This window comes from Opisthocomus hoazin, chromosome 1 (genome assembly GCF_030867145.1).
Source record: "Opisthocomus hoazin isolate bOpiHoa1 chromosome 1, bOpiHoa1.hap1, whole genome shotgun sequence".
NCBI lineage: Eukaryota > Metazoa > Chordata > Aves > Opisthocomiformes > Opisthocomidae > Opisthocomus > Opisthocomus hoazin.
Genome location: NC_134414.1, coordinates 71,633,338 through 71,659,322, shown reverse-complemented (window position 1 = coordinate 71,659,322; position 25,985 = coordinate 71,633,338). Strand labels below are relative to the sequence as shown.

Here is a 25,985-nt window from a genome sequence, read left to right as displayed (position 1 = left end):
ACTACGGGGCAAAGGTCGTTAACTCATGAGAAAACAACGCTGCTAAGAGCAAAGCCTGTGCTCAATGTCAGCGTGGGACAGTGTTAAAACAGAGAAAAGCCTCTGGGTTTGCCATCGGGGCTGCGACCCCTCTGTATTTCAGACTCCTGAGGAAGAGAAGAGTCCCAAAACCAGGGCAGGTTCTGCCTCACTAGAATAACGTGGTCGCATGGTTAAACTTGCCCGTGCCACCAAAACTCCAGATACCAGGCTGCCACTTGGTGATTTCCTCCGCAGGACCGAGTTCTATGGCTATTCCCTTTCTCCCTGTCCGCTGTGGGGGGCTCTACATCGTCAGGAACTATGGACAAATCCTCCCATAAGAGCTTTACTAGCCAGGCAGCAAGGAGCCAAAGCAAGCGACCTGGCTGTTGCGCCTGCCCCAAGGAAGGCAGAAGGGCCAGAGCCAGAGCTGTGTGCCTCCTGCAGACCGGACAGAAGCAGGAAAGCGGCTCACAAGTCAGGAGTAGCTCAGAGCCCCGAATTTGCAGAGCTCCGTAAGCGTATTGCAAAATGTTGCCTGCTGGTTCTGGTAGGGCCTTAGGAAGCAGGTAAAGCATGGAGCTACTGCGTTCAGCTCTGGAGCCCTCAGCACAAGAAGGACATGGAACTGTTGGAGCAGGTCCAAAGGAAGGCTACAAAAATGATCCAAGGGCTGGAGCACCTCTCCTACGAGGACAGGCTGAGAGAGTTGGGCTTGTTCAGCCTGGAGAAGAGAAGGCTGCGGGGAGACCTGATTGCAGCCTTTCAGTACTTAAAGGGAGCCTATAGGAAAGATGGGGACAATCTTTTTAGTAGAGACAGCAGTGACAGGACGAGGGGTAATGGTTTTAAACTAAAACAGGGTAGGTTTAGGCTAGATATAAAGAAGAAATTCTTTACAATGAGGGCCGTGAAACACTGGAACGGGTTGCCCAGAGAGGTAGTGGAGGCCCCATCCCTGGAAACATTCAAGACCAGGTTGGACAGGGCTCTGAGCAACCTGATCTAGTTAGTGGTGTCCCTGCTCGCTGCGGGGGGGTTGGACTAGATGACCTCTAGAGGTCCCTTCCTACCCAAAACTTTCTATGATTCTATGATTCTAAAACAAGAGGGAAAATTCAGGCTGTTTTCTGGGTTGGGCCAATAAGGTACTGCACAAGGCCTCAGTCCCTTTCCTTGCAAACCCTTGTAGACTGAAGTGCTTTAGGTAGGGTGAAATTGATTGTCACAATTCCACGTGGAGCTGGTAGGCTGGTGTCCTGTTCAGATGCAGCAGGCTGGGTGGGACTTTGGGGAGGCACAGAAGCCAGCCCCTGTCACAAGCCCCCAACCACCACATACTTTCACAGATTCCTCAATTTCCACCTTATTCTGAATGGATTCCTCTTTTTTTTTTTTTTTTTGCCTCACCCCAATCCACGTGGGCAGCTGTTCACAGGGCGTTGTGGTCTGGGGCCCTGCCTGTAGAAGACAATCTTGCCAGGTGAGTCACCTGTGTCAGGGAGCAGTAAAGAAGAAGGAAAACCTTGCTTGTTATTACTATGCTCGTGCAGGTCACAACTGCATGCCCATGACAGTGACCCTTGCCTTGTGTTGGTCACCTGGAAGCCCAGAAAACAGGGGCTGGCAGACCTCCAGCATCACCCCGCCCAGCTTACTGAGCCCACAGGGATCGAGTTTGCCTCCATTCTTCTTGGCACGTTGGCCGAGGCTGCACCGCAGGAGCCTTCTGGGAAATCGCTTCCAGCTGGACACCGCACCTGCAAAAGTGTGTTTTCCTGCCATCATGTATGACACCACAATGAAGGCCAGCTTGTCCACCTTCATTCCCTAGGGCAGCCCCTGTCGTGCTGCATGCCTGACAGCTAGTTACCTCTCCGGCTCCAAAAGCCTACCAGCATCAGAGACTTCACTGTCCTCCAGATAAAATCTGTTCGAACGCTCTTCTAGTCATAGTGTTAGAAGGTTTTCCCTGGCATCTCCCTGAAACTTTCTCACAGCTACTGAGATGTGTAATGTCTTTTTGTCTTCACCATAGACATGAAGATCCGATTATCCACTACAGCCCTGCAGCAGCCTTCTGCACACATGGCGGCTCTTGCTATGTTTCTCTTCAGGATTTCTTTATTTCAGGCTAAAGAAACCTCATGTTTTCAAAGCCCAGTGCCTCACGCACAAGAGTCTCTTGCCCAGATACGTCCTCTCAGACTAGGCCAGAGCAATGCCCTACCTTTTTATTCTTCCCGTGGGTCCTTTCCAAAGCCTCAGCATGATTGCACTCTTTACTTACCATCCTTCCTTTTTTCCCTTTCCTCTCAGGACTGGCTTTTCCTTGAAGGCTGAGGAAGCCTAAGCACTACATGATAGCTTAGAGCTTCTCCTTCTACCATCCTTGGTAGATGTCAGCTCTTGCCTAAACCAGCAGTTTTTGCCTGCTGTGAGGAGTTCTGGTGTTTTGAAACCCACCGGTTTGTACAGTAGCTGTGTGCTGTACCTCTTGCCTGGATTTTGCAATTTGTTCAAACTTTGCTATGTGAAATTACCCCAAAACAATTCGTCTGCATAAAAAATTGTGTATTAATTCTGTGTTTTCTTGCACACCCTGGAGTTGGTTATGGTCTCTGGTAGGAGGCCAAGATGCAAGCATAGGTTTCACTGGCAAAGACACTGGGACAGAACGAGGAATGAATACGAAGCCCTTGAGCCTCGGACACTACAGGCACCAGGGCACAGGATGAAAGGCTGCCTTACAGCTTCGTTTGTAAAAGACAAATGAACTCTGATTGCAAAGCACAAGGACAAAGTCTCTCATGCTCTGCAGAATAATGGCATTTCTCTTCCAAGCACAGCCATGTTGCACACACACAAACATGGACTTTCATCACCCTCTGGCCTGCTCATTTTCTCAACCAGCTCTGTGCCTGCTCTCCAGGTGCTGCTTCGTTTGGCAAGGACATATATATCCACTAGCTAGCAACACCCAGCAACTGCCACCATGTCTGGAGGGAGGTCCTCCCCTCAGCCACCTCAACTCCTTATACAGTCCGGTCCGAGTTTCACTTCAGTCCTCAGTCTGCACTGAAGTAGGAGAATGCCCTTAGCACGAGTACATGAATAGGATTCGGGGAACACCTTGGTCTGAGGTTGTCCCTTTGAAGAGGGATGTTTCACTCCGATGGAGCTCAGGGCAGGCTGCCGGCAAATGCAGGACAAGGGATTAGAAGGTACAAGCAGGAATCCAGTGGACAGAAGAAGTCAGGGAAAAAACATTGCTGAGCAAACATTGAAGTAAGCCTGCTGAAGGCTTATACAGTTGGAGGGCATCACGCTGGGGGTAAGTGACCTGCAGTCCTTCCTGACCACATTTACTGCTGACCACAGCAACACCTGGCTACTCCGCACCGTTCTGAGTTTTTCAACCCTCTGTGCTCACAGCACCTGCTATATGAAACCAGCCAGCACCAGCTCAGACCCTGAGAGGTAAGTACCAGGTGCCAGGGGAAACTCAGCACCCCTCAGGCAGCAGGGCAGCCTAACAGACCGGAGGAGCCTTGGAAAGGCCACCAGGATGGTCAGTGACCTACAGCACATCTGATGTACAGCAAAAGGCTGAGGGGTTGGGGTTTGTTCAGCCAGGGAGAGCTGGGGGATCCAACTGCAGCCTTCCCCTGCCTAAACAGGGATTACAGGGAAGACAGGGCCAACCAGTTCCCTGAGGTGACAATAGGAAGAGGAAAAGGCAGCAGCCAGAGGTTGCACCAAGGAAAATTCCAACTGGGTGTGAGAAATTTTATCTTTGCGAGTGCCAAAGCACAGGAACAGGTTGCCCAGAGGGTAACAAAATCGCTGCCTCTCAAGTTTTTCAAAACCTGACTGGACCAGACCCTGCACCACCTGCTCTAACTTTGATGTTAGCCCTGCTTTGAGCATGGGGTTGGACCAGGTCACTTTCATCTGTCCCTTCCATTGCAAATTTTTCCATGATTGCTGTAACGAGGACTGAAGCTGAGAACGTTTAAAGAAGAATATATCGATGAACACTTCTGCACATACAAAAAAATCATCAGAGTGCAGAATGCTGGACTGCACAAAAAGCAGCATGAACAGCAGGTCAGGGGAGGGGATTCTGCCCCTCTGTTCTGCTCTGGTGAGACCCCACCTGAAGTCCTGTGTCCAGCTCTGGAGCCCTTGGCATAGGAAAGACATGGAGCTTTTGGAGCGGGTCCAGAGGAGGCCACAAAAATGATCCGAGGGCTGGAGCACCTGTCCTATGAGGAAAGGCTGAGAGAGTTGGGGCTGTTCAGCCTGGAGAAGACAAGGCTGCGGGGAGACCTGATTGCAGCCTTCCAGTACCTGTATGGGGCCTACAAGTAAGCTGGAGAGGGACTTTTTGCAAGGGCATGTAGTGATAGGACAAGGTGTAATTGCTTTAAACTGAAAGATGGTAGATTTACATTAGATATAAGGAAGAAATTCTCTACAATGCGGGTGGTGAGACACTTCCACAGGTTGCCTGGAGACGTGGTAGATGCGCCATCCCCGGAAACATTCAAGGCCAGGCTGCACAGGGCTCTGAGCAATCTGGTCTGGTTGAAGATGTCCCTGCTCACTGCAGGGGGGTTGGACTAGATGACCTTGAAAGGTCCCTTACAACCGAACCATTCCATGATTCTGTGAATCTGCCTGGAAACCTTACAGCACAGATCAGATCGTAGCACCTGCACAGCGTACGCGTGGGAAATCACTACCTGAGTTTGCATCTTCCTAAGAAATTTAGTATCTTGGCATCCAACTTGCCTCTTATGAGCTTCTAGGCCAGTGAAAGTCTTTTAATTACCCCCCTCCACTCTCCAGGTCCACATCAGCCTTTACATAAGGCAGGTGCAATCTGTCACACCTACTTGTTTAGGAACATTCCCTCTTTCTTCATTCACAAATGAGATTTTGTCTTCATATACCTGTAAGCTAACTGGAGGGAATAAATAAGTAAATCAACAAAGAACAAAAAAGAAAGGCTCTTTTATTTCAAATGCTGGTGTACATCTTGCATATTGCACCTTACAGAAACACCTAGACCAAGGACACATGCAAGCAGCTTTCTATTCCTCAGCCATACATGTCCGAACACGATACAGAAAACAGTGAACATGCACAGTTTTATTTTTTTTTCTGATGAGCAGAACGTACGTGTTTAAATGAAAGTGAAGGGAAGTACAATCCGTATGAAGCAAAACCCCATTTTAATGAGCTGCTGTGACCTAGGCAGGCAATTTTGTGGAAGGTGAGGTTATTTAGCATCAAGTGTTGAATACCTACTTCTGTTTCAGCTTTTACCAAGCAAGATTCCCTGCTCCCTTAATCTTCTAAATGCACTGGCAGGTAGAAGCCAAACAGCTCTGCTAATAACAAACTCCCTAGTGAGCCAGCTGGCTGCAATGTGAGGATTAATTGCAGTCCTGTCCTTCTCACTTTCATCATGACCAGTGCAGACTCCTACTATGCCCAGGAGCCTCTGGTGGAAGCACTTGGGCAAAAAGAGAGGAACTAAAATGGCAAGATAAAAATAACCAAAGAAGCAAAAAAAAAAAGATCCCACTGAGCAGCCATTTTGTTTGGGGAAAGCCTCCCATCGCACTGATTAAAAACGCCACCAGCAGTCTGCATGTTGTGAGCCAACAGCAGGAGCAAGAGCCACACCACTACAAATTATGTCTCATGACCGTTCTTACCCAGCTTAAGAACCTGGACAGTTTGGTGTAGACACCATATTTGCCTTTCTTTGCACACCCTTCTCCCCAGCTAACAATTCCAGTAACAAAATGAGTATCCTTATATCTGGTTACGTGGGGGCCTCCACTGTCTCCCTGACAAGCATCTTTTTGCTCTGTTTCATAACCAGCACAGAACATGTTTTCTGTTATTGTAAAATTAGTGGATTGCTTGCACGTGTTCCTATCGACATAGGGCACTTCCAGCACTTTCAGTTTTTTGGATAGTCGTCCACCTTCAAATTCACGCCCAAAGCCACTAACCATCCCAGATCTTTGGTTCATCAGAACTTCATTAGCAAAGTCTGCTTCGGGGAGGCACGCTGCGACGACGTACTCAGAAAACGTTATAGGTTCCTTCAGCTTGACTAAGGCTATGTCATTATCGTAGGTCTCAGCAATGTATTCAGAATGAACAAATATTTGGTCCACTGTATGCATCGTTTCAGACTGTTCTTCCTTTTCTCTGTCCATTTCACCTGTACAAGATTATTAAAAGGGTCATTAACGTGGAGATAGCACAAGAAATTAAGAACAAACTTGATAAAGGAGGAGTCTACCCCTTGCTAACACTTTGCCTAAGCCTTTATACCACACAAGTAAACTATAGAAGTGCATTGCAACTTTCATTAGCAGCACCTGAATCTGTTCCCATCCCGAGCTTTTGTCTGTGGGGATTTCTGTACCGGTTTACATACAGCCATAAACATAAACATAAAGCTCTTACAGGAGCTTGAGCTTGGCTTATGTCAGGGAAGAGAAACTGGTCTGGGCCAAGACTAAACCAGTGCAAACAGAAAGTCGTGCTGATCTAGTATCACGCCCCAGAAGTGAAGTTGTCAAAATTCGAGTTCGTTTCTTCTTCCTCTAGTCAAAGTGCCACAGCTTTCCTGGGTGTTCCTGCAGAAACGAGTCCAGATGTGGCAGGAACTATCAGCTTTCTGCAGAAGCACTACTCTGATGAACACAATGCTAGCCAACACTTCTAGAACCTTTGCTCTTAATCACTTGCAACTAGCTGGCAAAGAAGACAGGGATGCACCGTTATCACCTTCCACATCAGCTGCCCCTGTTATTACAAAGCAGGATTCCCACAATAACAAGAAAATATCATAAACAAAACAACAATAAACAAGTAACAAACCATGACAAGTCAATAATATGAGTAGACCTCCCACGGGATTTAGAGCACAGATGATTAGTCTGCAGCACAGGCTCAAACATCACAGCAGTAAAATAAATATCCACTTACCAACAACAACTTTGATTTCTTTAGATTGGTTCATACAATGAGCTGCAGTAAGTACAAAATTTTCATCCAAAATAGTTCCGCCACAAAACTCTTCCCCTGCCTCATTCAACAGAACAGCCTGCGAGAGAAAAGAGGTAAGTGCAGAATTAAGAGGAGCGATTTAACTTCAATGAACTATAAACAGGTAATTGATTTCCCTGCACACTATAGATATGCTTATTCCTACCACATGTACTCTGCAGGTGTAATAATAATAATAATTGTAGTAGTATATCCTAATAATCACACGCACATATGCCTATGCTACAGATTGGCATGTACTGCTGCAGAACCTGGATTGTCTTTATGCAACGCAGATGTTTGGTCTCCACCTCACCTCATTCACAGTGCTTAGTGATGGCTTTTAGCAATGAGACAGTTAACTGACTGACACCAGCAGGCCAGCATGATTCAAAAGCCCTCTCTGCTGGCAGGTTAAACAGCAGCACCTAGAACCGCACCAAGCTTTTCATTCTGCCATTTTAAGGCTGCAGTTTGAAGAAGAGCACATCTAAGTTCATGGGTTCAGCTGCCTGCAGGCTACAAACGGCACACTGTACGGGCAACATTCAGAAGGCAACCAGGTTAAAGGAACAACTGCACACGTTCCCTCCAAAACACGTTCTGCTCACATGCAGAGCACAAACACCAGATTTACCTGCCATGGACATTCGCCAAGAACCACATAATCACCACCTACTATCCTGGTATAGACAAATGGAGTCTTGCTATTCCTTCGAATGCCAGGACGGGTGGTTGGACTTTCTGTGGTAGTAACAAACTCCTCCTCCACACTTGTTCCACTTGTGGGAGGGACATCTTGATCACTAGTTACATTGCTACTATCGGCAGGAAAAATAATCGACCTTTTCATTCTTTTCACAAAAAGTTTTCCACAAGGATACTTCACTGTAAAGACAAGAATGTAGATATTGGAAACGGACAGAAACACCAGCTCACAACAAGCAGCTTAAGGCAGCTGTCCTGTTCTCAAAACACTAGCAAAACCTTGCAGATGCAACAAAGGAGGAAGACCGGATAGTTTGAAAAATGAAAAAGCCATTTTGTATTCCTAAAAAATGTCCATAGGTTCAGTTTCCGGATAGCATTTTTGAAGTATCTAAAATTCAAAATATCATCTTCATTTTTTGACATTGCCATATTCATGCACTTGGTCTTACTAAAACCATCTTAATTTAAGAATCTGAGTGAAATGTTTTATTTAGGAATAATATGGTTTTAGGAACAATATAGCTCATGGCAGCAGTTTGTTATTTGTTAGAGAGGACATAAACACCGACCTCATGACTATATAGTTGACTTATTCCTCCCCTGCCCCCAGGTTTAGTGAAGTACTAGAAACATGTACAAATGTAACTAGCATTACTCATAATTATTTAATATCATTGGTTACTATGTCATTAGGTTAACTGAAATCTAAAGTAGAAAAGTTTTTGCAAGCTGCTATTTTATATGGAGTGCAAGTGTTTCAGTAAATGAGATACAACTGCAATCACTTTTCTCCCGTCTACAGTGGAGTTTACTCGAAAATTCACTGCTGCTGGGAGAGGCACCTTGCAAAGGGTCCCAAACCAGCTAGATTTTGACAAGTCCATCGCATCACCTCACGCAGGGAAGGCTTTGGACCTGCAAATCCATTGGTCTCAGTGGTCAACCTATGTCACGTCGAAGCCTGATGGTTCAAAGGACATCCGTTAACTGTGAAACTGGTCTCACCGCCACTGCTATTATTTTATTACGTGGCCTCATACCTGAGGAAACACAGCATTTGCCATCCTCTGCTAGAGCATACCCTTTGGCACAGGAACACAAAACATCTTTCTGGGCACTTTTTTTGATGCTGCAGAAGTGCTCACAGTCACCATTGTTTATTTTGCAGTACTTTGGTATGACTGTAAAAGAGGTAAGTTTCGAGAAAAACTGTAAATAAACACTGACTTCTCACAAGATCTCAAAGTTCACCAAATCAAACCCCACTCTGTAAACAGGATCCGTATCTCCACCTGTAAAACACCTGAAGCACATCTTAGTAACAACACGAGCACCTAACATTTGCTTACGCCTTACAAAGCAGTCACATCCACTGCAAGAAACACGCTTGCCAAGTCCAAGCGGGCCCAGCGGCCACGTCATGGTGAGCTTAAAAAAGCAGAGACAAAACAACAGTGCAAGAATGGCTAAAACACTAACAGAGAACTCCAGATATTGGTAAATCCTCACACGCTTCCTCCCTCTGGCCTTAAAAAACTCAACTCCTCATCACTCCCCTCAGTCTGGTGTCTGAACTCCAGGTCCACACCCTCTCACTCTGGGCTCACCGCTCTTACTTCTGGGCTACCGATACACGCTCCAACAACATCGTTAGGGTAGTAGCTATACGCCACAGAAGTGAGCCTCAGGAAGGACAGATATGCAAAACATGATTCCTTGCAAGCATGAAAATGTCTGCATTGTCTACTGAAACCTGATTTCTTTGCTTCTTCACTGCTGAGAGCTGAGCAGGGAGGCTGGACTTCTGGACTTCTGCACTTGGAGTAAAGGCTCTGTGATATCAGTTACAAGACTCCCATGCTTCTTGGTTTTCTCCTCACATTTTGGGGATTCAGGCTCATGTAAAGAGGCACTATCAGGATTCAGAGGGCTTTCTTTGGGCTAAGTGTAACTTCAGAGCATTCATGGTTGGACAGGGCTCTGAGCAACCTGATCGAGTTGAAGATGTCCCTGCTCATTGCTAGGGGGGTTGGAGTCAATGACCTTTAAAGGTCCCTTCCAACCCAAACCGTTCTGTGTTACTATGATTCGAACACTGCCCAGCTGTAGAGCCATCTGGGCTTTGCATTTCTGGCACTGTCCTCCAACTTCTTGACTGCCATCCTAGTCCATCCATTTTTCCAAGAAGCAAACAATGCTCATTAAGAAAGAGTTAACTCTCTCTGTTTCAACTCCCTGGGAAATTTGCTGCCACAGTTCTCTGCAGCTGAAACCTACCAAATTCACAGTTCTTGCCTTGGTAACCATCCAAGCATGAGCAAGTGTAGGAACCTATCCCATCTTTGCAGTGTCCACCATACTGACAAGGATTTGAGCTGCACTGGTTCCCATCTACAAACACAAACCAAAAAACAGATTATTGTAAGAGTGTAAGCATTTTCAGTGAACTCCAAAAAGGTGTTACTTTTAATCAGCAATCTTTCGTCTTTCCTTTTCAAACATAGATTCTGAGAGTTGTCACATCCCAGATGGAACAAAGAGTATAAAAGCAATCATTCCAAACCAACAATGATTCACACACATATCCTCAGTTTTGCAATCTGTTTTTAGTGGCTACTGTATGACAGCACATACACAAGCCTCTTTTTGTAGGAAGATAAAGTAATAGGTCATGGTCAGAGCACACATCCCTTCCGTTCCCATGCATGGCCAAAACTAACAGTGCTCCAAACGCTGTGTCTACGTGGTCCACCACAGAGGCGTTGACGACAGATGCCCAGCCCCAGCAGAGGAAGGTGAGACCACCATTGACTGAAAGGAAGGCCGACTCGAGGCCTGCAGCACAGCTCCTGGTTTCTGCCTCCCCTGCAGTGCCAGAGCACTCTGTTCCACAGTGGTCTTAGCTAAGCAGCATCCTACTGTTAGACACTGCACTTGTTTAGCTCTTCCCTACACTGTAGTTGCCGCTGTGGTAATGAGTTCTCTATCAACATTGCACAAAAGCATTGCAGAATCCCCTACTGAAAAGGGAAGCGACAATGAATTGTTCTAGTAACTTGGCTGAGGGGAGCTGTGCTTTCAGTTCTTCTGAACACCAGTAAAGCATTCGTCGACTGCGGTTTAAGTTGTATGAAATTGGCATTTCCGCTAAAAGTATTGGCACTGATGTTCTGCTGCTTGTATTCTCATGAGAAGGTGGTTTGAAATTTTCCAGTCAAGAGTTCACCCCCCACTTCGAGGATTGTGAAAGTCTGCATCTTCTTCGTGGCAACTGTCTTCAATTATCTGCAGACTCCAAAAGAAAAAGCTGAGCAACATTTTTGAGGCACTCCTCCTAAAACGCAAGCTGCACACATACTTTCAGGAGAACACATTACCAAACACTAATGCATTAAAAATCTGTCCCTGCGTAGTGACTACGAACACTAGAACCCTCATAAATACAACTGAGGCCTTTAGAAAATTAGAGAAGAGACTGATGGGCAGTATCTGCCAATCTACTGGCACGTCTTCCTTGAATGCCAAACAGTTCTGTAGAAAACGCATCCCACAGAATGCTCTGCAATACAGGAATCAACAACGCCCTGGCAGGGAAGATGACACAAAATGGGCAAGCGACTCTGCGTTGCAGTTTAATAACTTTGTGTTGGTGACGGCATTTAAGCGCCACCCTCATCTGTGACTCTTTGCATCTTGAATTGCCCTACCCGTGGCTGCCCCTCTCGAAGACAACTGGATTTCTTCTCCATTGGGAACAGGCTGACATTCTTCCTGGTCTCTCTTACAAGATTTATATACTTAGATCAGTTCTTGATTTTCACATCTTGTTTATCACATTGTAGTTACTCCTTAGCTTTTCTCGTTTTGTGCCAGGATGTTTGCAATTCTTTTATACAGATCTAGCTTTTTCTATATTTGCTTCAGGAGGTCAGGTCATGACACAGCTCATCTTTTTCATTAATTCTCCTGTCCTTTCTTGACCTTGGGATAGTTTGGACAAGTGCATTAAATATTTTGCGGTTTTGTGGAGTTTCTTAGAAGTAGCCTGATTTTCTCTCTTTAAAAGACACATTAATTTTATTCCCTTGTTCTTTTTCTTTACTTCCCTCATGAGCTCTGTCATTTTACAGTTACTCTTCTTAAAGTCATCTTCCGTCTTTGTACTGTCAGCCACTTCCAGTGTGTTGATTAAAATCAAATGTAGAGGAGTGCACTCAAAACTGCTTTCTACGTGTTTGTAGGAGAAAATTTTCCTTGAAACACCCTGAAGAGTCTCAGGGCACCCCGTGTCCCATGAAGTACCTTTCCTACCTCATCGCTGGGATGTCCAAATCTCCCTCTAACTCCCAGCTCTTGGAACGTGGATGACTCAGGTGTTTGTTCAGTTGTGTCCAAGCAGCCCTCTGTAATCACCAAATGACTTTTACAGCAAAATTAAACAACAAGGCGTGCATCATGTCTGCAGTGTGATTCACACCCTTCCTCTGTAGAGAAGCGTCTCAGGCTCCAACCTCAAAGACAGGTGGGAAGCTTCCTCAAGTGGAGCTGTGATGTTTGTGTTGAGACTCAGACAAGCACAGCAGGTGACCGTGTGGGGTTCTGGTTCCCCCCTGAACTGTTAAACCTAGTGGGGTTCCTCTGGTCACCCAATAGCTTGTGAGTGGGTAGTACGGATTATTTAATCCTCACTTCTCTTGAGCACACAAAGAATAGCACATTGTTTGCGCTGTTAGTTTGAAAGCCCTGCATCTTGATGTACTAACCCCATATTCTGCACTGACACAATGATTTCCGTCCAGAATGGTACTCCCTAGTGACTCAGCCCTGGATATCATAGATCTGTAGCAGACAAATGGGAACAATGCGGGTTGGAAAGCAAAACTACCAGACTTCCACTCGTGTCACCCCTGTGCACAAAGCAGAAATAGTGGCCAATGATTTTACCTTTGTGGTTTAGGCAAAGCAGCAGAAAGCCAAGTTAAAGCAAGGGCTGTACCTGTCTGCACCAAGTGAAGGAAAAGGAGGACAAGGGGAAGAAGCCACATTGTCCCGCGATGACCTGCCATTGCCGTCCTCCGAGCTCACTGTGCGTCTCCCACCGGCTTCTCTGCAGGGCTCTGGGGCAGCTGCTAAATGAGAAACACTACAGGGCAAAGGTCGTCAACTCATGAGAAAACAAAACTGCTAAGAGCAAAGCCTGTGCTCAATGTCAGTGTGGGACAGTGTTAAAACAGAGAAAAGCCTCTGGGTTTGCCACCGAGGATGTGACCCCTCTGTATTTCAGACTCCTGAGGAAGAGGAGAGTCCCGAAACCAGGGCAGGTTCTGCCTCACTAGAATAACGTGGTCGCCATGGTAAAACTTGCCTGTGCCACCAAAACTCCAGATACCAGGCTGCCACTTGGTGATTTCCTCCGCAGGACCGAGTTCTATGGCTATTCCCTTTCTCCCTGTCCGCTGTGGGGGGCTCTACATCGTCAGGAACTATGGACAAATCCTCCCATAAGAGCTTTACTAGCCAGGCAGCAAGGAGCCAAAGCAAGCGACCTGGCTGTTGCGCCTGCCCCAAGGAAGGCAGAAGGGCCAGAGCCAGAGCTGTGTGCCTCCTGCAGACCGGACAGAAGCAGGAAAGCGGCTCGCAAGTCAGGAGTAGCTCAGAGCCCCGAATTTGCAGAGCTCCGTAAGCGTATTGCAAAATGTTGCCTGCTGGTGCTGGTAGGGCCTTAGGAAGCAAGTAAAGTATGGAGCTAATCAGAACAAGAGAAAACAAGAGGGAAAATTCAGGCTGTTTTCTGGGTTGGGCCAATAAGGTACTGCACAAGGCTTCGGTCCCTTTTCTTGCAAACCCCTGTAGATTGCAGTGCTTTAGATAGGGTGAAATTGATTGTCACACTTCTACGTGGAGCTGGTAGGCTGGTATCCTGTTGAGATGCAGCAGGCTGGGTGGGACTTTGGGGACACATAGAAGCCAGTCCCTGTCACAAGCCCCCAACCACTCCAAACTTTCACAGATTCCTCAATTTCCACCTTATTCTGAATGGATTTCTCTTGGTTTTTTGTTTTCCCCTCACCCCAATCCACAGGGACAGCTGTTCACAGGGCGTTGTGGTCTGGGGCCCTGCCTGTAGAAGACAATCTTGCCAGGTGAGTCACCTGTGTCAGGGAGCAGTAAAGAAGAAGGAAAACCTTGCTTGTTATTACTATGCTCGTGCAGGTCACAACTGCATGCCCATGACAGTGACCCTTGCCTTGTGTTGGTCACCTGGAAGCCCAGAAAACAGGGGCTGGCAGACCTCCAGCATCACCCCGCCCAGCTTACTGAGCCCACAGGGATCGAGTTTGCCTCCATTCTTCTTGGCACGTTGGCCGAGGCTGCACCGCAGGAGCCTTCTGGGAAATTGCTTCCAGCTGGACACAAATACGCAGCCCTGGAGCCCCGGGCACTACAGGCACCAGGGCACAGGATGAAAGGCTCCCTCACAGCTTTGTTTGTAAAAGACCCTGAATGCAAAGCACAAGGACAAAGTCTCTCATGCTCTGCAGAATAATGGCATTTCTCTTCCAATCACAGCCATATTGCACACACACAAACATGGACTTTCATCACCCTCTGGCCTGCTCATTTGCTCAGCCAGCTCTGTGCCTGCTCTCCAGGTGCTGCTTGGTTTGGCAAGGACATATATACCCATCAGCTAGCAAAACTCAGCAACTGCCACCATAGCCGGAGGGAGGTCGGGTGGAGAGCATCACGCTGGGGGTAAGTGACCTGCAGTCCTTCCTGACCACATTTACTGCTGACCACAGCAACACCTGGCTACTCCGCACCGTTCTGAGTTTTTCAACCCTCTGTGCTCACAGCACCTGCTATATGAAACCAGCCAGCACCAGCTCAGACCCTGAGAGGTAAGTACCAGGTGCCAGGGGAAACTCAGCACCCCTCAGGCAGCAGGGCAGCCTAACAGACCGGAGGAGCCTTGGAAAGGCCACCAGGATGGTCAGTGACCTACAGCACATCTGATGTACAGCAAAAGGCTGAGGGGTTGGGGTTTGTTCAGCCAGGGAGAGCTGGGGGATCCAACTGCAGCCTTCCCCTGCCTAAACAGGGATTACAGGGAAGACAGGGCCAACCAGTTCCCTGAGGTGACAATAGGAAGAGGAAAAGGCAGCAGCCAGAGGTTGCACCAAGGAAAATTCCAACTGGGTGTGAGAAATTTTATCTTTGCGAGTGCCAAAGCACAGGAACAGGTTGCCCAGAGGGTAACAAAATCGCTGCCTCTCAAGTTTTTCAAAACCTGACTGGACCAGACCCTGCACCACCTGCTCTAACTTTGATGTTAGCCCTGCTTTGAGCATGGGGTTGGACCAGGTCACTTTCATCTGTCCCTTCCATTGCAAATTTTTCCATGATTGCTGTAACGAGGACTGAAGCTGAGAACGTTTAAAGAAGAATATATCGATGAACACTTCTGCACATACAAAAAAATCATCAGAGTGCAGAATGCTGGACTGCACAAAAAGCAGCATGAACAGCAGGTCAGGGGAGGGGATTCTGCCCCTCTGTTCTGCTCTGGTGAGACCCCACCTGAAGTCCTGTGTCCAGCTCTGGAGCCCTTGGCATAGGAAAGACATGGAGCTTTTGGAGCGGGTCCAGAGGAGGCCACAAAAATGATCCGAGGGCTGGAGCACCTGTCCTATGAGGAAAGGCTGAGAGAGTTGGGGCTGTTCAGCCTGGAGAAGACAAGGCTGCGGGGAGACCTGATTGCAGCCTTCCAGTACCTGTATGGGGCCTACAAGTAAGCTGGAGAGGGACTTTTTGCAAGGGCATGTAGTGATAGGACAAGGTGTAATTGCTTTAAACTGAAAGATGGTAGATTTACATTAGATATAAGGAAGAAATTCTCTACAATGCGGGTGGTGAGACACTTCCACAGGTTGCCTGGAGACGTGGTAGATGCGCCATCCCCGGAAACATTCAAGGCCAGGCTGCACAGGGCTCTGAGCAATCTGGTCTGGTTGAAGATGTCCCTGCTCACTGCAGGGGGGTTGGACTAGATGACCTTGAAAGGTCCCTTACAACCGAACCATTCCATGATTCTGTGAATCTGCCTGGAAACCTTACAGCACAGATCAGATCGTAGCACCTGCACAGCGTACGCGTGGGAAATCACTACCTGAGTTTGCATCTTCCTAAGAAATTTAGTATCTTGGCATCCAACTTGCCTCTTATGAGCTTCTAGGCCAGTGAAAGTCTTTTAATTACCCCCCTCCACTCTCCAGGTCCACATCAGCCTTTACATAAGGCAGGTGCAATCTGTCACACCTACTTGTTTAGGAACATTCCCTCTTTCTTCATTCACAAATGAGATTTTGTCTTCATATACCTGTAAGCTAACTGGAGGGAATAAATAAGTAAATCAACAAAGAACAAAAAAGAAAGGCTCTTTTATTTCAAATGCTGGTGTACATCTTGCATATTGCACCTTACAGAAACACCTAGACCAAGGACACATGCAAGCAGCTTTCTATTCCTCAGCCATACATGTCCGAACACGATACAGAAAACAGTGAACATGCACAGTTTTATTTTTTTTTCTGATGAGCAGAACGTACGTGTTTAAATGAAAGTGAAGGGAAGTACAATCCGTATGAAGCAAAACCCCATTTTAATGAGCTGCTGTGACCTAGGCAGGCAATTTTGTGGAAGGTGAGGTTATTTAGCATCAAGTGTTGAATACCTACTTCTGTTTCAGCTTTTACCAAGCAAGATTCCCTGCTCCCTTAATCTTCTAAATGCACTGGCAGGTAGAAGCCAAACAGCTCTGCTAATAACAAACTCCCTAGTGAGCCAGCTGGCTGCAATGTGAGGATTAATTGCAGTCCTGTCCTTCTCACTTTCATCATGACCAGTGCAGACTCCTACTATGCCCAGGAGCCTCTGGTGGAAGCACTTGGGCAAAAAGAGAGGAACTAAAATGGCAAGATAAAAATAACCAAAGAAGCAAAAAAAAAAAGATCCCACTGAGCAGCCATTTTGTTTGGGGAAAGCCTCCCATCGCACTGATTAAAAACGCCACCAGCAGTCTGCATGTTGTGAGCCAACAGCAGGAGCAAGAGCCACACCACTACAAATTATGTCTCATGACCGTTCTTACCCAGCTTAAGAACCTGGACAGTTTGGTGTAGACACCATATTTGCCTTTCTTTGCACACCCTTCTCCCCAGCTAACAATTCCAGTAACAAAATGAGTATCCTTATATCTGGTTACGTGGGGGCCTCCACTGTCTCCCTGACAAGCATCTTTTTGCTCTGTTTCATAACCAGCACAGAACATGTTTTCTGTTATTGTAAAATTAGTGGATTGCTTGCACGTGTTCCTATCGACATAGGGCACTTCCAGCACTTTCAGTTTTTTGGATAGTCGTCCACCTTCAAATTCACGCCCAAAGCCACTAACCATCCCAGATCTTTGGTTCATCAGAACTTCATTAGCAAAGTCTGCTTCGGGGAGGCACGCTGCGACGACGTACTCAGAAAACGTTATAGGTTCCTTCAGCTTGACTAAGGCTATGTCATTATCGTAGGTCTCAGCAATGTATTCAGAATGAACAAATATTTGGTCCACTGTATGCATCGTTTCAGACTGTTCTTCCTTTTCTCTGTCCATTTCACCTGTACAAGATTATTAAAAGGGTCATTAACGTGGAGATAGCACAAGAAATTAAGAACAAACTTGATAAAGGAGGAGTCTACCCCTTGCTAACACTTTGCCTAAGCCTTTATACCACACAAGTAAACTATAGAAGTGCATTGCAACTTTCATTAGCCGCACCTGGATCTGTTCCCATCCCGAGCTTTTGTCTGTGGGGATTTCTGTACCGGTTTACATACAGCCATAAACATAAACATAAAGCTCTTACAGGAGCTTGAGCTTGGCTTATGTCAGGGAAGAGAAACTGGTCTGGGCCAAGACTAAACCAGTGCAAACAGAAAGTCGTGCTGATCTAGTATCACGCCCCAGAAGTGAAGTTGTCAAAATTCGAGTTCGTTTCTTCTTCCTCTAGTCAAAGTGCCACAGCTTTCCTGGGTGTTCCTGCAGAAACAAGTCCAGATGTGGCAGGAACTATCAGCTTTCTGCAGAAGCACTACTCTGATGAACACAATGCTAGCCAACACTTCTAGAACCTTTGCTCTTAATCACTTGCAACTAGCTGGCAAAGAAGACAGGGATGCACCGTTATCACCTTCCACATCAGCTGCCCCTGTTATTACAAAGCAGGATTCCCACAATAACAAGAAAATATCATAAACAAAACAACAATAAACAAGTAACAAACCATGACAAGTCAATAATATGAGTAGACCTCCCACGGGATTTAGAGCACAGATGATTAGTCTGCAGCACAGGCTCAAACATCACAGCAGTAAAATAAATATCCACTTACCAACAACAACTTTGATTTCTTTAGATTGGTTCATACAATGAGCTGCAGTAAGTACAAAATTTTCATTCAAAATAGTTCCGCCACAAAACTCTTCCCCTGCCTCATTCAACAGAACAGCCTGCGAGAGAAAAGAGGTAAGTGCAGAATTAAGAGGAGCGATTTAACTTCAGTGAACTATAAACAGGTAATTGATTTCTCTGCACACTATAGATATGCTTATTCCTACCACATGTACTCTGCAGGTGTAATAATAATAATAATTCTAGTAATAAATCCTAATCGCACACATGCCTATGCTACAGATTGGCATGTACTGCTGTAGAATCTGGATTTTCTGTATGCAATGCAGATGTTTGGTCTCCACCTCACCTCATTCACAGTGCTTAGTGATGGCTTTTAGCAACGAGACACTGACTGACGAAGCAGGGAGAGTGCAGCCCCTAAACCACCTCACCCTTGGACCTACCACCCCAAAGTATTCCTGTCCAAGTTCTGTTCCCGCCTGATATCCACACCGCCACCTTAGTGTCCCTAATACAGGAGCTCCTTTTGGCTGGTCCAAACTCAAGAGGGAAACTTAGACATGAAAGTGTATCTGTGAAGCAAAAGCATGCTTTATCTGACGTGCTCTCTGGTACACTGCCTAAATGGGCTGCTATGACGCAGAACTGGAATATCACCTGCAAAAATAACACCAGCAGGCCAGCATGATTCAAAATCCATCTCTGCCGAAAGGTTAAACAGCAGCACCTAGAACCGCACCAAGCTTTTCATTCTGCCATTTTAAGGCTGCAGTTTGCAGAAGAGCACATCTAAGTTCATGGGTTCAGCTGCCTGCAGGCTACAAACGGCACACTGTACGGGCAACATTCAGAAGGCAACCAGGTTAAAGGAACAACTGCACACGTTCCCTCCAAAACACGTTCTGCTCACATGCAGAGCACAAACACCAGATTTACCTGCCATGGACATTCGCCAAGAAGACACTCATCACCACCTACTATCCTGGTATTGACATACGGAGTCTTGCTACTTGTTCCACTGCCAGGACGGGTGGTTGGACTTTCTGTGGTAGTAACAAACTCCTCCTCCACACTTGTTTCATTTGTGGGAGGGCCAGCTTGATCACTAGTTACATTGCTACTATCGGCAGGAAAAATAATCGACCTTTTCTTTCTTTTCACAAAAACTTTTCCACAAGGATACTTCACTGTAAAGACAAGAATGTAGACATTGGACACGGACAGAAACACCAGCTCACAACAAGCAGCTTAACGCAGTTGTCCTGTGCTCAAAACACTAGCAAAACCTTGCAGATGCAACAAAGGAGGAAGACCGGATAGTTTGAAAAATAAAAAAGTCATTTTGTATTCCTAAAAAATGTCCATAGGTTCAGTTTCCGGATAGCGTTTTTGAAGTATCTAAAATTCAAAATATCATCTTCATTTTTTGACATTGCCATATTCATGTACTTGTTGGGCCACACAATATGGTTCATGACAGCAGTTTGTTATTTGTTAGAGAGGACATAAACACCGACCTCATGACTACATAGTTGACTTATTCTGGCTCCCCGACTGTTGAAATGCAACAAAAATGTACAAATGTAACTAGCATTACTCATAATTATTTAATATCATTGGTTACTATGTCATTAGGTTAACTGAAATCTAAAGTAGAAAAGTTTTTGCAAGCTGCTATTTTATATGGAGTGCAAGTGTTTCAGTAAATGAGATACAACTGCAATCACTTTTCTCCCGTCTACAGTGGAGTTTACTCGGAAATTCACTGCTGCTGGGAGAGGCACCTTGCAAAGGGTCCCAAACCAGCTAGATTTTGACAAGTCCATCGCATCACCTCACGCAGGGAAGGCTTTGGACCTGCAAATCCATTGGTCTCAGTGGTCAACCTATGTCACGTCGAAGCCTGATGGTTCAAAGGACATCCGTTAACTGTGAAACTGGTCTCACCGCCACTGCTATTATTTTATTACGTGGCCTCATACCTGAGGAAACACAGTGTTTGCCATCCTCTGCTAGAGCATACCCTTTGGCACAGGAACACAAAACATCCTTCTGGGCACTTTTTTTGATGCTGCAGAAGTGCTCACAGTCACCATTGTTTATTTTGCAGTACTTTGGTATGACTGTAAAAGAGGTAAGTTTCGAGAAAAACTGTAAATAAACACTGACTTCTCACAAGATCTCAAAGTTCACCAAATCAAACACCACTCTGTAAACAGGATTCGTTTCCCCACCTGTAAAACACCTGAAGCACATCTTAGTAACAACACGAGCGCCTAACATTTGCTTACGCCTTACAAAGCAGTCACATCCACTGCAAGAAACACGCTTGCCAAGTCCAAGCGGGCCCAGCGGCCACGTCATGGTGAGCTTAAAAAAGCAGAGACAAAACAACAGTGCAAGAATGGCTAAAACACTAACAGAGAACTCCAGATATTGGTAAATCCTCACACGCTTCCTCCCTCTGGCCTTAAAAAACTCAACTCCTCATCACTCCCCTCAGTCTGGTGTCTGAACTCCAGGTCCACACCCTCTCACTCTGGGCTCACCGCTCTTACTTCTGGGCTACCGATACACGCTCCAACAACATCGTTAGGGTAGTAGCTATACGCCACAGAAGTGAGCCTCAGGAAGGACAGATATGCAAAACATGATTCCTTGCAAGCATGAAAATGTCTGCATTGTCTACTGAAACCTGATTTCTTTGCTTCTTCACTGCTGAGAGCTGAGCAGGGAGGCTGGACTTCTGGACTTCTGCACTTGGAGTAAAGGCTCTGTGATATCAGTTACAAGACTCCCATGCTTCTTGGTTTTCTCCTCACATTTTGGGGATTCAGGCTCATGTAAAGAGGCACTATCAGGATTCAGAGGGCTTTCTTTGGGGTAACTTCAGAGCATTCATGGTTGGACAGGGCTCTGAGTAACCTGATCGAGTTGAAGATGTCCCTGCTCATTGCTAGGGGGGTTGGAGTCAATGACCTTTAAAGGTCCCTTCCAACCCAAACCGTTCTGTGTTACTATGATTCGAACACTGCCCAGCTGTAGAGCCATCTGGGCTTTGCATTTCTGGCACTGTCCTCCAACTTCTTGACTGCCATCCTAGTCCATCCATTTTTCCAAGAAGCAAACAATGCTCATTAAGAAAGAGTTAACTCTCTCTGTTTCAACTCCCTGGGAAATTTGCTGCCACAGTTCTCTGCAGCTGAAACCTACCAAATTCACAGTTCTTGCCTTGGTAACCATCCAAGCATGAGCAAGTGTAGGAACCTATCCCATCTTTGCAGTGTCCACCATACTGACAAGGATTTGAGCTGCACTGGTTCCCATCTACAAACACAAACCAAAAAACAGATTATTGTAAGAGTGTAAGCATTTTCAGTGAACTCCAAAAAGGTGTTACTTTTAATCAGCAATCTTTCGTCTTTCCTTTTCAAACATAGATTCTGAGAGTTGTCACATCCCAGATGGAACAAAGAGTATAAAAGCAATCATTCCAAACCAACAATGATTCACACACATATCCTCAGTTTTGCAATCTGTTTTTAGTGGCTACTGTATGACAGCGCATACACAAGCCTCTTTTTGTAGGAAGATAAAGTAATAGGTCATGGTCAGAGCACACATCCCTTCCGTTCCCATGCATGGCCAAAACTAACAGTGCTCCAAACGCTGTGTCTACGTGGTCCACCACAGAGGCGTTGACGACAGATGCCCAGCCCCAGCAGAGGAAGGTGAGACCACCATTGACTGAAAGGAAGGCCGACTCGAGGCCTGCAGCACAGCTCCTGGTTTCTGCCTCCCCTGCAGTGCCAGAGCACTCTGTTCCACAGTGGTCTTAGCTAAGCAGCATCCTACTGTTAGACACTGCACTTGTTTAGCTCTTCCCTACACTGTAGTTGCCGCTGTGGTAATGAGTTCTCTATCAACATTGCACAAAAGCATTGCAGAATCCCCTACTGAAAAGGGAAGCGACAATGAATTGTTCTAGTAACTTGGCTGAGGGGAGCTGTGCTTTCAGTTCTTCTGAACACCAGTAAAGCATTCGTCGACTGCGGTTTAAGTTGTATGAAATTGGCATTTCCGCTAAAAGTATTGGCACTGATGTTCTGCTGCTTGTATTCTCATGAGAAGGTGGTTTGAAATTTTCCAGTCAAGAGTTCACCCCCCACTTCGAGGATTGTGAAAGTCTGCATCTTCTTCGTGGCAACTGTCTTCAATTATCTGCAGACTCCAAAAGAAAAAGCTGAGCAACATTTTTGAGGCACTCCTCCTAAAACGCAAGCTGCACACATACTTTCAGGAGAACACATTACCAAACACTAATGCATTAAAAATCTGTCCCTGCGTAGTGACTACGAACACTAGAACCCTCATAAATACAACTGAGGCCTTTAGAAAATTAGAGAAGAGACTGATGGGCAGTATCTGCCAATCTACTGGCACGTCTTCCTTGAATGCCAAACAGTTCTGTAGAAAACGCATCCCACAGAATGCTCTGCAATACAGGAATCAACAACGCCCTGGCAGGGAAGATGACACAAAATGGGCAAGCGACTCTGCGTTGCAGTTTAATAACTTTGTGTTGGTGACGGCATTTAAGCGCCACCCTCATCTGTGACTCTTTGCATCTTGAATTGCCCTACCCGTGGCTGCCCCTCTCGAAGACAACTGGATTTCTTCTCCATTGGGAACAGGCTGACATTCTTCCTGGTCTCTCTTACAAGATTTATATACTTAGATCAGTTCTTGATTTTCACATCTTGTTTATCACATTGTAGTTACTCCTTAGCTTTTCTCGTTTTGTGCCAGGATGTTTGCAATTCTTTTATACAGATCTAGCTTTTTCTATATTTGCTTCAGGAGGTCAGGTCATGACACAGCTCATCTTTTTCATTAATTCTCCTGTCCTTTCTTGACCTTGGGATAGTTTGGACAAGTGCATTAAATATTTTGCAGTTTTGTGGAGTTTCTTAGAAGTAGCCTGATTTTCTCTCTTTAAAAGACACATTAATTTTATTCCCTTGTTCTTTTTCTTTACTTCCTTCATGAGCTCTGTCATTTTACAGTTACTCTTCTTAAAGTCATCTTCCATCTTTGTACTGTCAGCCACTTCCAGTGTGTTGATTAAAATCAAATGTAGAGGAGTGCACTCAAAACTGCTTTCTACGTGTTTGTAGGAGAAAATTTTCCTTGAAACACCCTGAAGAGTCTCAGGGCACCCCGTGTCCCACGAAGTACCTTTCCTACCTCATCGCTGGGATGTCCAAATCTCCCTCTAACTCCCAGCTCTTGGAACGTGGATGACTCAGGTGTTTGTTCAGTTGTGTCCAAGCAGACCTCTGTAATCACCAAATGACTTTTACAGCAAAATTAAACAACAAGGCGTGCATCATGTCTGCAGTGTGATTCACACCCTTCCTCTGTAGAGAAGCGTCTCAGGCTCCAACCTCAAAGACAGGTGGGAAGCTTCCTCAAGTGGAGCTGTGATGTTTGTGTTGAGACTCAGACAAGCACAGCAGGTGACCGTGTGGGGTTCTGGTTCCCCCCTGAACTGTTAAACCTAGTGGGGTTCCTCTGGTCACCCAATAGCTTGTGAGTGGGTAGTACGGATTATTTAATCCTCACTTCTCTTGAGCACACAAAGAATAGCACATTGTTTGCGCTGTTAGTTTGAAAGCCCTGCATCTTGATGTACTAACCCCATATTCTGCACTGACACAATGATTTCCGTCCAGAATGGTACTCCCTAGTGACTCAGCCCTGGATATCATAGATCTGTAGCAGACAAATGGGAACAATGCGGGTTGGAAAGCAAAACTACCAGACTTCCACTCGTGTCACCCCTGTGCACAAAGCAGAAATAGTGGCCAATGATTTTACCTTTGTGGTTTAGGCAAAGCAGCAGAAAGCCAAGTTAAAGCAAGGGCTGTACCTGTCTGCACCAAGTGAAGGAAAAGGAGGACAAGGGGAAGAAGCCACATTGTCCCGCGATGACCTGCCATTGCCGTCCTCCGAGCTCACTGTGCGTCTCCCACCGGCTTCTCTGCAGGGCTCTGGGGCAGCTGCTAAATGAGAAACACTACAGGGCAAAGGTCGTTAACTCATGAGAAAACAAAACTGCTAAGAGCAAAGCCTGTGCTCAATGTCAGTGTGGGACAGTGTTAAAACAGAGAAAAGCCTCTGGGTTTGCCACCGAGGATGTGACCCCTCTGTATTTCAGACTCCTGAGGAAGAGGAGAGTCCCGAAACCAGGGCAGGTTCTGCCTCACTAGAATAACGTGGTCGCCATGGTTAAACTTGCCTGTGCCACCAAAACTCCAGATACCAGGCTGCCACTTGGTGATTTCCTCCGCAGGACCGAGTTCTATGGCTATTCCCTTTCTCCCTGTCCGCTGTGGGGGGCTCTACATCGTCAGGAACTATGGACAAATCCTCCCATAAGAGCTTTACTAGCCAGGCAGCAAGGAGCCAAAGCAAGCGACCTGGCTGTTGCGCCTGCCCCAAGGAAGGCAGAAGGGCCAGAGCCAGAGCTGTGTGCCTCCTGCAGACCGGACAGAAGCAGGAAAGCGGCTCGCAAGTCAGGAGTAGCTCAGAGCCCCGAATTTGCAGAGCTCCGTAAGCGTATTGCAAAATGTTGCCTGCTGGTGCTGGTAGGGCCTTAGGAAGCAAGTAAAGTATGGAGCTAATCAGAACAAGAGAAAACAAGAGGGAAAATTCAGGCTGTTTTCTGGGTTGGGCCAATAAGGTACTGCACAAGGCTTCGGTCCCTTTTCTTGCAAACCCCTGTAGATTGCAGTGCTTTAGATAGGGTGAAATTGATTGTCACACTTCTACGTGGAGCTGGTAGGCTGGTATCCTGTTGAGATGCAGCAGGCTGGGTGGGACTTTGGGGACACATAGAAGCCAGTCCCTGTCACAAGCCCCCAACCACTCCAAACTTTCACAGATTCCTCAATTTCCACCTTATTCTGAATGGATTTCTCTTGGTTTTTTGTTTTCCCCTCACCCCAATCCACAGGGACAGCTGTTCACAGGGCGTTGTGGTCTGGGGCCCTGCCTGTAGAAGACAATCTTGCCAGGTGAGTCACCTGTGTCAGGGAGCAGTAAAGAAGAAGGAAAACCTTGCTTGTTATTACTATGCTCGTGCAGGTCACAACTGCATGCCCATGACAGTGACCCTTGCCTTGTGTTGGTCACCTGGAAGCCCAGAAAACAGGGGCTGGCAGACCTCCAGCATCACCCCGCCCAGCTTACTGAGCCCACAGGGATCGAGTTTGCCTCCATTCTTCTTGGCACGTTGGCCGAGGCTGCACCGCAGGAGCCTTCTGGGAAATTGCTTCCAGCTGGACACAAATACGCAGCCCTGGAGCCCCGGGCACTACAGGCACCAGGGCACAGGATGAAAGGCTCCCTCACAGCTTTGTTTGTAAAAGACCCTGAATGCAAAGCACAAGGACAAAGTCTCTCATGCTCTGCAGAATAATGGCATTTCTCTTCCAATCACAGCCATATTGCACACACACAAACATGGACTTTCATCACCCTCTGGCCTGCTCATTTGCTCAGCCAGCTCTGTGCCTGCTCTCCAGGTGCTGCTTGGTTTGGCAAGGACATATATACCCATCAGCTAGCAAAACTCAGCAACTGCCACCATAGCCGGAGGGAGGTCGGGTGGAGAGCATCACGCTGGGGGTAAGTGACCTGCAGT

General features: G+C 46.5%; 2 protein-coding genes across 2 annotated transcripts; both read right to left on the bottom strand.

Annotated features, from left to right (window-relative positions):
- Nucleotides 1–5,024: 5,024 nt before the first annotated feature.
- Nucleotides 5,025–12,945, bottom strand: LOC104333042 (coagulation factor X). Its single transcript, XM_075425098.1, has 6 exons — nt 12,809–12,945; nt 10,090–10,203; nt 8,853–8,993; nt 7,739–7,989; nt 7,042–7,159; nt 5,025–6,268 (listed from the first exon to the last, which is right to left on the bottom strand). Exons 1-6 carry the CDS (start codon nt 12,876–12,878, stop codon nt 5,721–5,723), a joined length of 1,242 nt encoding a protein of 413 aa, XP_075281213.1. The 5' UTR covers nt 12,879–12,945; the 3' UTR covers nt 5,025–5,720.
- A 3,292-nt stretch (nt 12,946–16,237) lies between these two features.
- Nucleotides 16,238–24,350, bottom strand: LOC142361847 (coagulation factor X-like). Its single transcript, XM_075425085.1, has 6 exons — nt 24,210–24,350; nt 21,491–21,604; nt 20,260–20,400; nt 19,214–19,464; nt 18,255–18,372; nt 16,238–17,481 (listed from the first exon to the last, which is right to left on the bottom strand). Exons 1-6 carry the CDS (start codon nt 24,277–24,279, stop codon nt 16,934–16,936), a joined length of 1,242 nt encoding a protein of 413 aa, XP_075281200.1. The 5' UTR covers nt 24,280–24,350; the 3' UTR covers nt 16,238–16,933.
- Nucleotides 24,351–25,985: the final 1,635 nt, after the last annotated feature.